The 12,349-nt window shown below is 54.6% G+C and overlaps 1 protein-coding gene across 1 annotated transcript in view; it reads right to left on the bottom strand.

The window, feature by feature from the left end:
* Window positions 1-12,349, bottom strand: part of LOC132805516 (uncharacterized) — a 90,067-nt gene that overhangs the window by 53,733 nt on the left and 23,985 nt on the right. The window contains exons 15-16 of the mRNA XM_060820628.1: window positions 12,168-12,255; window positions 10,347-10,518 (exon numbers count right to left, since the gene is read on the bottom strand). Coding sequence (XP_060676611.1) covers window positions 10,347-10,518; window positions 12,168-12,255 — 260 coding nt within the window. The remainder of the gene's footprint in view (window positions 1-10,346; window positions 10,519-12,167; window positions 12,256-12,349) is intronic.

Below are 12,349 nucleotides of genomic sequence, written 5' to 3'. Positions count from 1 at the left end.
CACAGTGTGACCCTCCCCTCCACAATCCCTCACAGAGTGACCCTCCCTCCACAATCCCTCACCGAGTGACCCTCCCCAGTCCCTCACAGAGTTACCCTCCCCTCCACAATCCCTCACAAAGTGACCCTATCCAATCCCTCATAGAGTGACCCTCACCAGTCCCTCACAGAGTGATCCTCCTCAATCCCTCACAGAGTGACCCTACCCAATCCCTCATAGAGTGACCCTCCCCCATCCCTCACAGAGTGTCCCTCCTCAATCCCTCAGAGTGTGACCCTTCCCAATCCCTCACAGAGTGACGCTCCTCAATCCCTCAGAGTGACCCTCCCCAATCTCTCACAGAGTGACGCTCCTCAATCCCTCAGAGTGTGACCCTTCCCAATCCCTCACAGAGTGACGCTCCTCAATCCCTCAGAGTGACCCTCCCCAATCTCTCACAGAGTGACGCTCCTCACTCCCTCACAGAGTTACCCTCCCCTCCACAATCCCTCACAGAGTGACCCTCCCCAATCCCTCACAGAGTGACCCTCCGCTTCCCAATCCCTCACGGAGTGACAACGCAATCCCTCACAGAGAGACCCTCCCCAATCCCTCACAGTAATCCTCCACTCCCCAAACTCTCACAGAGTTACCCTCCCCAAGACCTCACAAAGTGACCCTTCCCGATCTCTCACTGTGATCCTCCTCAATCCCTCACAGAGTGATCCTCCTCAATCTCTCACAAAGTGACCCTCCCTCCCCAATCCCTCACAGAGTGACCCTCCCCAATCCCTCACAGAGTGGCCCTCCTCAATCCTTCAGAGTGATCCTCCCCAGTCCCTCACAGTGTGACCCTCCTCAATCCCTCACAGAGTGACCCTCCCCTCCCCAATCCCTCACAGAGTGACCCTCCTCAATCCCTCACAGGGTGACCCTCCCCAGACCCTCACAGAGTGACCCTCCCCTCTCCTGTCCTTCATAGAGTGACCCTGCCCTCCCCAATCCCTCACAGTGACCCTCCCCAATCCCTCACAGAGTGACCCTCCTTAATCCTTCACAGAATGACCCTCCCCAGTCCCTCACAGACTGACCCTCTCCTTCCCAATCCCTCACAGTGACCCTCTCCAGTCCCTCACAGAGTGACCCTCCGCTCCCCAATCCCTCACAGAGTGACCCTCAAAGTCCCTCACGGAGTGACCCCGCAATCCCTCACAGAGAGACCCTCCCCAATCCCTCACAGCAAACCTCCCACTCCCCAAAATCTCACAGAGTGACCCTGCAATCCCTCACAGAGTGATCCTCCTCAATCTCTCACAGAGTTACCCTCCCCTCCACAATCTCTCACCGAGTGACCCTCCCCAGTCCCTCACAGAGTTACCCTCCCCTCCGCAATCCCTCACAAAGTGACCCTACCCAATCCCCCATAGATTGACCCTCCCCAGTCCCTCACAGAGTGACCCTCCTCAATCCCTCACAGAGTGACCCTCCCTAGTCCCTCACAGTGACCCTCCTCAATCCCTCAGAGTGACCATCCTCAGTCCCTCACAGTGTGACCCTCCTCAATCCCTCACAGAGTGACCCTCCCTTCCCCAATCTCTCACAGTGACCCTCCCCAATCCCTCACAGAGTGACCCTCCTCAATCCCTCACAGAGTGACCCTCCCCTCCCCAGTCCCTCAGAGAGTGACCCTCCCGTTCTCCCGGCCTTCTGTGATGTCCTGTCTAACTCCTTCCCGTTATCGGTGCAGGTTCCTGTGCTGTCTATCTGAGTGGTATCTGAGCGACCTGTTGCTGAATGCAAGGCTCTCCGAGACATGCAAAGGTAGAGCTCTCCCTGTCAGACAGCAGCTCAGCCTTGGTTACTGTGCCTTGCTGCTTCCTGACACACACATACATCCCGATTAGCCCCTCAAACTGTGGCTGTACCGAGGGTCCCCCCGGATGGGGTATGACAGGGACCGGGAGGCAGTTTGCTGAAGAGGCTGGCTCAGTGTGTCAGGACAGAGCTCCGTGGAGAAGGTACAGCTCTCCCTGATGTGGAGGGAGCATGCTGTGAAGGTTATCTGTGTGTGTGTGTGACTGTAAACCTAATTTTATCTCAGATAGACAGCTCGGGGCCAAGGTAACCTGTCCTGCCCGCCTCACTATCTTCAGGACACCAGCCATGGACAGGCTGTTCTATCTGGGTCACTGATAACATGACGTGTACACGGCGGTGAACACATTAATCTCTCTCACTGTAACACTGAGTCCCCTGGGCTGGAGTCAGCACTCTCTCTCAATTGTCACAGGCTGCTTCCCCCTCTCCTGAAATCTTCAACACAGTCAGTCACCGTGGGATGGAGCAGATTGTTGTGAAAAGCCGTCTGGGTCAGCAATGTTGTTCAGGAGAGTACAGTCTGCCTTCCTGTCTCAGTCTGGGGCTTACCTACACCTGACTCCCCACCCCAGAGTGATACAGCTGGCTCTAACTGACCCCTGGGCAGTGAGACAGAGACAATCAGTGACTGTGATTGTGATTTTGGTCCTACCAGCCAATGCTCACCTCCAACAATTTATCTATGACTCATTCATAACCCCACTCATTATAAAACTTAATACACCCTCCTCCTCGCCCCCCCCCCATCCCCTTCCTAACTGGGGCAGAATGCCAACTGCTGGTACCTGGGCACAACAATCCCTCTCTTGGCGCTAGGATTACATAGCCCAGGGTCTGCCATTTTCTCCCTGCCCTATCCCTCTGGGTGTAATTCCCACTGGGAACATCCATCTCATCGGCAGCTGAAATCCAGCAGATCTTTTATTCCCAGTCCTAACAAAGCTGGGATCACCTACAACATCTGTCAAATTTCACATTCCACGGAGCATTGAGAGAAGGGAGTAATTGACGGCCTGGTCTGGGTTTACACTCGGTCAGACCACAGCAACATTACCCAGGCCTGAGGCTCCTGGGACACAGCAACATTACCCAGGCCTGAGGCTCCTGGGACACAGCAACATTACCCGGGCCTGAGGCTCCTGGGACACAGCAACATTACCCGGGCCTGAGGCTCCTGGGACACAGCAATGGGTTAATCTCAGCCCCCAGACTGAAGACTGGTTCTCACAAGGGCCTGGACAGGGAGAGCATGGGGTTAGATACAGAGTAAAGCTCCCTCTACACTGTTCCACATCAAACACTCCCAGGACAGGGACAGCACGAGGTTAGTTGCAGAGTAAAGCAACCTCTACACTGTTTCACATCAAACACTCCCAGGACAGGGACAGCACGGGGTTAGATACAGAGTAAAGCTCCCTCTACACTGTCCCCCCATCAAACACTCCCCAGGGACAGGGACAGCATGGGGTTAGATACAGAGTAAAGCTCCCTCTACACTGTCCCCCCATCAAACACTCCCAGGGACAGCATGGGGTTAGATACAAAGTAAAGCTCACTCCACACTGTTCCCACATCAAACACTCCTAGGACAGAGACAGCACGGGGTTAGGTACAGAATAAAGCTTACTCTACACTGTTACCACATCACTCTTAGGGACAGGGACAGCACGGGGTTAGATACAGAGTAAAGCTCCCTCTACACTGTCCCCCCATCAAACACTCCCAGGGACAGCATGGGGTTAGATACAGAGTAAAGCTCCCTCTACACTGTCCCCATCAAACACTCCCAGGACAGGGATAGTATGGGGTTAGATACAAAGTAAAGCTCCCTCTACACTGTCCCCTATCAAACACTCCCAGGACAGGGACAGCACGGGGTTAGATACAGAGTGAAGTGCTGTACTCTTTTAACCTGAGCGTGAGCTCTAAGGAAAGCTATCCCTCCCTGTTTTACGCTGAGGTAGGTAAGAGGCCACTGTCTGTGTGTCTGTTGGAGGGTAAGGAGAGGGATCAGGGCGAGCGGGAGATTTGATCGTGTTACATCTCGGAGTGAGGGTGGAGGCAGCTCTCAGCAGTTGAAGTGGAGCAGGGGAGTGGGAAATCCATAAACCCAGGGAGGTGTGGGGTGAGTGGGGGTGGAAAACTGCTGGACAGCCTGTCAGGATTGTTTTATAGGACCCCCAAGAGTCAGCGGGAAACGAGAAGCAAAAATGTAAGGAGACCTCAGTCTTCTAGAAGGAAAACCAAGTTGTAATTGTAGAGGATTTTAATTTTCCACAGGAGTAAGGATTTAAATGGAGAGGCATTTGTTAAATGTCTGCAATAAATCTTTCTTATGCATGATGTGGATGTATCGATACGGGAAGGAACAAAACTTGACCTACTCGTAGGAAATAAGGCCAGGTACGTGACTGAGGTGTTAGGTCTCACTTTGAGTCCAGTGACTAATTCTATTAGTTTTAAAAAATAAATCACACAACACCAGGCTAGAGTCCAACAGGTTTATTTGGAATTGAATGCCTTGGAACACCGCTTTGGTGGAAGAGTTTTAAAATCATGATGGAAAAGGATAGGACTGATCTAATAGTTAAAGTTCTCAATTGGAAGAAGGCCAATTTTGACTGTATTAGGCAGGAACTTTCAGAAGTAGATGAAAGGAGGGTATAGACAGGTAAAGGGACAGTGGGAAACTGAGTGGCCGTTAAGAATGGGATAATGAGAATTCCTATTAAAGGGCAAGGCCGATGGATATAGGAATGATGGATGACGGAGAGGAATTGAGGTTCTGGTCAACAAGAAGAAGCAGGAATTGAGTACATCCCTGGAAAATGATAAGGGCAGCTGAAGTATACTTGAGAGAGAAATCAGGAGGACAAAAATGGGGCCAGAGGGAGCTTCAGCAAAGAGAGTTAAAGAGTTCCCAAAGACATCCCACTATTATTGGAAGGGAAAAGAGGAACGAGGGAGAGAATGGGCCCCCCGCCATGGTTATGGGTATGGTCACCGAGCTGGGAGGTTGATTTGCAGACATATTGTCCCCTGTGTCAGTGACATCTTCAGGGCTTTACAGCCTCCTGTGAAATGTTGCCGTACTGTGTCTTCTGGAATTTATTTGGTTCCGTTCCTGCTGCGTCCAGTTGCCCGTTCGGTAGTTTGTTGTAGTGGCCGGTAAATTGGAACTAGGTCAATCTGCTCATTGATGGAGCCCACGGATGAGCGCCATGCATCTAAAACTCTCCCAGCTCACACACCCGCTCACACACCCACACACACTCCCAGCTCACACACCCACACACCCTCCCAGCTCACACACCCACACACACTCCCAGCTCACACACCCACACACCCTCCCAGCTCACACACCCACACACACTCCCAGCTCACACACCCACACACCCTCCCAGCTCACACACCCACCCAGCTCCCACACCCACACACCCTCCCAGCTCCCACACCCACACACCCTCCCAGCTCACACACCCACCCAGCTCCCACACCCACACACCCACCCAGCTCCCACACCCACACACCCTCCCAGCTCACACACCCACCCAGCTCCCACACCCACACACCCTCCCGGCTCACACCCACACACTCTCCCAGCTCACACACCCACACACCCACACACCCTCCCAGCTCACACACCCACACACCCACACACACTCCCAGCTCCCACACCCACCCAGCTCCCACACCCACACACCCTCCCGGCTCACACACCCACACACACTCCCAGCTCCCACACCCACACACACTCCCAGCTCACACACCCACACACCCTCCCAGCTCACACACCCACACACCCACACACACTCCCAGCTCACACACCCTCCCGGCTCACACACCCACACACCCTCCCGGCTCACACACCCACACACACTCCCAGCTCACACACCCACACACCCACACACACTCCCAGCTCACACATCCTCCCGGCTCACACACCCACACACCCTCCCGGCTCACACACCCACACACACTCCCAGCTCACACACCCACACACACTCCCAGCTCACACACCCACCCAGCTCCCACACCCACACACCCTCCCGGCTCACACACCCACACACCCTCCCGGCTCACACCCACACACTCTCCCAGCTCACACACCCACACACCCACCCGGCTCACACCCACACACCCACCCAGCTCCCACACCCACACACCCTCCCGGCTCACACACCCACACACCCTCCCGGCTCACACACCCACACACCCTCCTGGCTCACATACCCACAACCATGGCAACAGGCACCGAGCTACAAATCTTTACACATCCCTTCCACATCAGCAAGGCTGCCTATGCGCAGAACCACAGGAGGTGGGGGAGATACTGAACCAGGAGTTTGTGTCAGTCTTTACTGTAGAGACGGACATGGAAGCTGGAGAACATACGGAAATAATTATCTTGGAAATGATCCATATTACAGAGGAGATGGTGCTGGATATCTTAAGGTGAATACATGCCCAGGACCAGATCAGGTGTACCCGAGAACTCTGTGGGAAGCTAGAGAAGTGATTGCTGGGCCTCTTGCTGAGATATTTGTATCATCGATAGTCACAGGTGAGGTGCTGGAAGACTGGAGGTTGGGAAAACGTGGTGCCACTGTTTAAGAAGGGCGGTAAAGACAAGCCAGGGAACTATAGACCGGTGAGCCTGACCTCGGTGGTGGGCAAGTTGTTGGAGGGAATCCTGAGGAAGAGGATTTACATGAATTTGGAAAGGCAAGGACTGATAAGGATAGTCAACATGGCTTTGTGCGTGGGAAATCACCAACTTGATTGAGTTTTTTGAAAAGATGACAAAGATGGTTGATGAGGGCAGAGCGGTGAACGTTGTCTATGTGACTTCAGTAAAGCATTCAGCAAGGTTCCTCATGGGAGACTGGTTAGCAAGGTTAGATCATATGGGATCCGGGGGGCTAGCCAGTTGAATATAAAGTTGGTTGAGGGTGGGAGACAGAGGGTGGTGGTAAAGGAATGATTTTTAGATTGGAGGCCTATGAGCAGAGGTATTGCACAGAGATTGGTGCTGGGTCGACCACTCTTTGTCATTTATATAAATGATTTGGATGTGAACATTGGCGATATGGTTAGTAAGCTTGCAAATGACACCAAAATAGCTGGTGTAATGGACAGTGAAGAAGATTATCTCAGCATACAACAGGACCATGATCAGATGGACCAGTGGGCCAAGGAGTGGCAGATGGAGTTTAACTTAGATAAATGTGAGGTGTTCCATTTCAGAAAAGCGAATCAGGGCAGGACTTATACAATTAATGGTAGGATGCTGGAGAATGTTGCTGAACAAAGAGACCTCGGGGTACAGGTGGATAGTTCCTTGAAAGTGCAGTTAGAACATAAAACATAGAACATTACAGCGCAGTACAGGCCCTTCGGCCCTCGATGGTGCACTGCCCTGTGAAATTAATCTGCTGCCCATCTAACCTACACCGTACATTATTACCCAGATGGATGTCCAATGCCCATTTAAATGCCCTTAACGTTGGTGAACCTATTACTGTTGTAGGCAGGCCGTTCCACACCCCTACTACTCTCCGGGTGAAGAAACTGCCCCTAATATCTGTCCTATATCTATCACTCCTCAATTTGAAGCTACGGCCCCTCATGTTAGTCATCACCATCCGAGGGAAAAGGCTCTCACTGTCCACCCTATCTAACCCTCTGATTATCTTATACGGCTCGATTAAGTCACCTCTCAACCTGCTTCTCTCCAACGAAAACAGCCTCAGTTCCCTCAGCCTTTCCTGGTAAGACCTTCCCTCCATACCAGGCAACATCCTGGTAAATCTCCTCTGACCCCTTCCCAAAGCTTCCCCATCCTCCCTGTAGTGCGGTGACCAGAACTGTACACATTACTCCAGGTGTGGTCACACCAGTGTCTTGTCCAGCTGAAGCATGACCTCGTGGCTCCCCAACCAATAAACGCCAACCCACCGTACTCCTTCTCACCAACCTCACCAACCTGGGTGGCAATGTTCGGGGATTTACCCACCAGGACACCGAGATCTCTGTGTTGCAGGTAGACGGGATAGTGAAGGTGGTATTTGGCACACCTGCCATTGTTGGTCATAATGTCGAGGCATCCTGATCTTGGGCAGGCGAGGCTGACTCTGTCCCACTCTCAGGGTGGGGTTGGGGGGAGCTGTACAGACTGATGTGGCGGCTGCAGGCTCGGTTACACTTGGGGCAGGAGGTGGTCACAGGAAAGGGGTGGGTGGGGTATTGGTGTGGCAGCACCCTCCTTTCACCTTTTCCTGATGACACGTCTCGTGGCGCTCGATTCCTTCCTGGATGCTCCTCCTCCACTTCGGTCAGTCTTGCGTGAGTGATTCCCAGGTGTCGGTGGGAGCACCACATTTCTCCAGTGAGGACTTGAGGCGATCACTGAAACACTTCCTGTGTCCACCTGGGGCCCACCTACTGTTTCGGAGCTTGGGGAGTCTCGTGTTCGCTCATGCCCAGCCCATCGCAGTCTATGGGAGAGGGGTCTGGGGGGGGTGGGGGGGGGGGGGGTCAGTGCCCTAATGCCAGGGATGTTGGCCTGGTCGAGGATGCTGGGATTGGTGTGTCTGTCTTCCCAGTGGATTCACAGGTTCTTGTGTGGGCAGCATTGGTGGTACTGCTCAGTGTCTTGAGGTGTCTGCTGTGGACAGTCCACATCTCAGATGTACACAGGAGGGTAGGAACCATCACAGCTCTGTCAACCATCAGCTGGGTGTGGGAGCTGATGTGGGAGAAAGTGAGGACTGCAGATGCTGGAGATCAGAGCCACAAGTCTGGTGCTGGAAAAGCGCAGCAGGTCAGGGAGCATCCGAGATGCAGGAAAATCAACGTCCCTTCATGAGTTGCCCAGAACGTTGATTCTCCTCCTCCTCAGGTGCTGCCTGACCTGCTGCGCTTTTCCAGCACCACACTCTTGACGTAGGATCTGATGTTGTTTTTAAACATCCTTTCCCTCAGACAGCCGAAGACTGTGTGAGCTCACTGCACGTCCTGCTGCATCTCTTCATCAATAACTGCTTTGGACGACAGGTGCTGGAAGTGCTCAGTGTTCTCTAAGGTCTCCTCTTGGACCTTGAGTCAGGGTTCACTGTGTAATCCCAGGTCGGGATGATGAGGGAGTTTTGTCTCATGGATGTTCAGGGTGAGAGATCCATGCTCTCATATGCCTCTGTAAAGGTACTGATGGTGGGTCTGCAGTACATCCTCTGAGATTGTGTACACTCACATCCTGCAGCTCAATGACACTGGGTTGGGATGAGTTTGGTTTCAGTTTGAAGGTGGGGGGGGAGTGCGGGGGGAAGGTTGAATAATTTCCTGCTGGTTCCGGAGGGGAGCTTGTTGGCGGTGAGGTGAGGCATTGCACTGAGGTAGGTCAGGGAACAGTGACACAGTCCTGACCGTGGGTCCGAACGGGGACTGGGTCGGTGATGGGACCATTGGTCATTCCCATGACTTCCATGTCATCGTGGCACTGGTGAAGGATGGGGACAAACCTGATGGTGTAGCCAAAGCAGAGACGGACGCCCCATCATGTTTCCCAGCTGGAAGGAGCTATGTTCAGGGGGAGGTTCTGTTCTCTGTATTCCTCCTGTAGCTGTTACACAGTGACAGGGTCATGGCAGCTCTGCCCCTCCGAGACTGGAAACCACACTGCCATTCCGGGAAGCGTTTCTCAGCCACAGGGAGGAGACACTTGAGGAAGACCTTGACAATGATGTTGAGTATAGGTGTTGGGATATCATACTGCGGCTGTGCAGGACATTGGTGAGGCTGCCTTTGGAATAGTGCACACAGTTCTGGTCCCCCTTCTATACCGAGGATGTTATTCAGCTTGAGCGGTCATAGATTTACAAGGATGTTGCTGGCTTTGGAAGGTTTGAGCTATAGGGAGAGGCTGAACAGGCTGGAGCTGTTTTCCCTGGAACGTCAGAGGCTGAGGGGAGCTCACAGAGGCATGGAAACACATGGATAGGGTGAATAGCCAAGGACTTTGTCCTGGGATGGGGGAGTCCAGAACTAGAGGGGACAGCTTTAACATGAGAGGGGAAAGATTTCAAAAGGATCTGAGGGGTAACGTTTTCACACAGACAGTGGTGTATGTATGGAATGAGCTGCCAGATGCTGGTACAATTACAACATTTAAAGGGCATCTGTATGGGTATCTGAATAGGAAGGGTTTGGAGGGATATGGGCCAGGGGCTGGCACACAGGGCTAGGTCAAATTGGGATGTCTGGTTAACATGGATGAGTTGGACTGAAGGGTGTGTTTTCGTGCTGCACATCTCGATGACTCCACAACTAAACATCGGGAACATTGAAGATGAGACACGCCAGACCCTGCCAACAGCAGGTGGCTGGCTGCAACACCAACTCAGAGGGAGGGAGATATTGAGGTGCTGGCTCGGAACCCAGAGTTGGTCACATTAAAGTGCACTGTCTCTGTGTGGCCTGATGTAGCTGACTGATAGCAGCCTGGGCTGTACTGGTCAGCTCTGTCAGATTAGGCTCTGGGAGCACTGGCAACAGAGAGGGAGCACCCTCTGGTCTCTTCCCCACATTAACGATAGCAGCTAACTCCACAGGCAGCTCCAGCTGCTGACCCACAGCTCTCAGCTTCTCCCTGTCGTGTTCATTCTGTCCGGAGAGAGAGAGAGAACTGTCAGCTCTCTAATTAAATCTCCAGTGTATCCATTTCTGCACTCACTCTGCACTGAGATTCCCAGCCAGAAACCTGACCCAGAAACCATGCTGATACACGCACGGTTCCCACTGAGGGAGTGGGCACTGTCGGAGAGTCAGTGCTGAGGGAGCGGGCACTGTCGGAGGGTCAGTGCTGAGGGAGTGGGCACTGTCGGAGGGTCAGTGCTGAGGGAGTGGGCACTGTCGGAGGGTCAGTGCTGAGGGAGTGCCGCACTGTCAGAGGGTCAGTGCTGAGGGAGTGGACACTGTCGGAGGGTCAGTGCTGAGGGAGTGGGCACTGTCGAAGGGTCAGTGCTGAGGGAGTGGGCACTGTCAGAGGGTCAGTGCTGAGGGAGTGGGCACTGTCGGAGGGTCAGTGCTGAGGGAGTGCCGCACTGTCGGAGGGTCAGTGCTGAGGGAGTGGGCATTGTCGGAGGGTCAGTACTAACGGAGCGCTGCACTGTTGGAGGGTCAGTCCTGAGGGAGTGGGCACTGTCGGAGGGTCAGTGCTGAGGGTGCGCTACACTGTCGGAGGGTCAGTGCTGAGGGAGCGCCGCACTGTCAGAGGGTCAGCATTGAGGGAACGCCGTACTGTCGGAGGGTCAGCGCTGAGGGAACGCCGTACTGTCGGAGGTTCAGCGCCGAGGGAGCGCCGTACTGTCGGAGGTTCAGCACCGAGGGAGTGCCGTACTGTCGGAGGGTCAGTGCTGAGGGAGTGGGCACTGTCGGAGCGTCAGTGCTGAGGGAGTGCCGCGCTGTCGGAGGGTCAGTGCTGAGGGAGTGTCGCACTGTCGGAGGGTCAGTGCTGAGGGAGTGCCGCACTGTCGGAGGGTCAGTGCTGAGGGAGTGCTGCACTGTCGGAGGGTCAGCGCTGAGGGAGTGGGCACTGATGGAGGGTCAGTGCTGAGGGAGAGTCAGTGCTGAGGGAGCGGGTACTGTTGGAGGGTCAGTACTGAGGGAGGGTCAGTGCTGAGGGAGGGTCCGTGCTGAGGGAGGATCAGTGCTGAGGGAGCGGGTGCTGAGGGAGTGGGTGCTGAGGGAGGGTCAGTGCTGAGGGAGTGGGTGCTGAGGGAGCGGGTGCTGAGGGAGTGGGTGCTGAGGGAGCGGGTGCTGAGGGAGGGTCAGTGCTGAGGGAGTGGGTGCTGAGGGAGCGGGTGCTGAGGGAGTGGGTGCTGAGGAAGGGTCCGTGCTGAGGGAGTGTCAGTGCTGAGGGAGGGTCCGTGCTGAGGGGGTGGGTGCTGAGGGAGCGGGTGATGAGGGAGTGGGTGCTGAGGGAGTGGGTGCTGAGGGAGCGGGTGCTGAGGGAGTGGGTGCTGAGGGAGTGGGTGCTGAGGGAGCGGGTGCTGAGGGAGGGTCAGTGCTGAGGGAGCGGGTGCTAAGGGAGTGGGTGCTGAGGGAGTGGGTGCTGAGGGAGTGGGTGCTGAGGGAGCGGGTGCTGAGGGAGCGGGTGCTGAGGGAGCGGGTGCTGAGGGAGGGTCAGTGCTGAGGGAGTGGGTGCTGAGGGAGTGGGTGCTGAGGGAGCGGGTGCTGAGGGAGCGGGTGCTAAGGGAGTGGGTGCTGTCATGTTTAGTGAGGTGGATGATATGTGGAGAGGGCGTCCTTACCTGTTGGAGCTGGTATTTCTCCCTGAGATGGGTTCTGAGGGCCGCTCGCTCTGCTTTCCGCTGGGCGAAGTCTGCATCGCGGCTCTTCCTGCCAACAGTTACTACTTTGTGAGTCAGAAACCAATATCGCCCCGTCACCAGCTGGTAACCATGGAGAGATTCTCACCGCGGTACCCGAAGAT

This window comes from Hemiscyllium ocellatum, chromosome 50 (genome assembly GCF_020745735.1).
Source record: "Hemiscyllium ocellatum isolate sHemOce1 chromosome 50, sHemOce1.pat.X.cur, whole genome shotgun sequence".
NCBI lineage: Eukaryota > Metazoa > Chordata > Chondrichthyes > Orectolobiformes > Hemiscylliidae > Hemiscyllium > Hemiscyllium ocellatum.
This window is presented reverse-complemented; position numbering and strand designations above follow the sequence as displayed.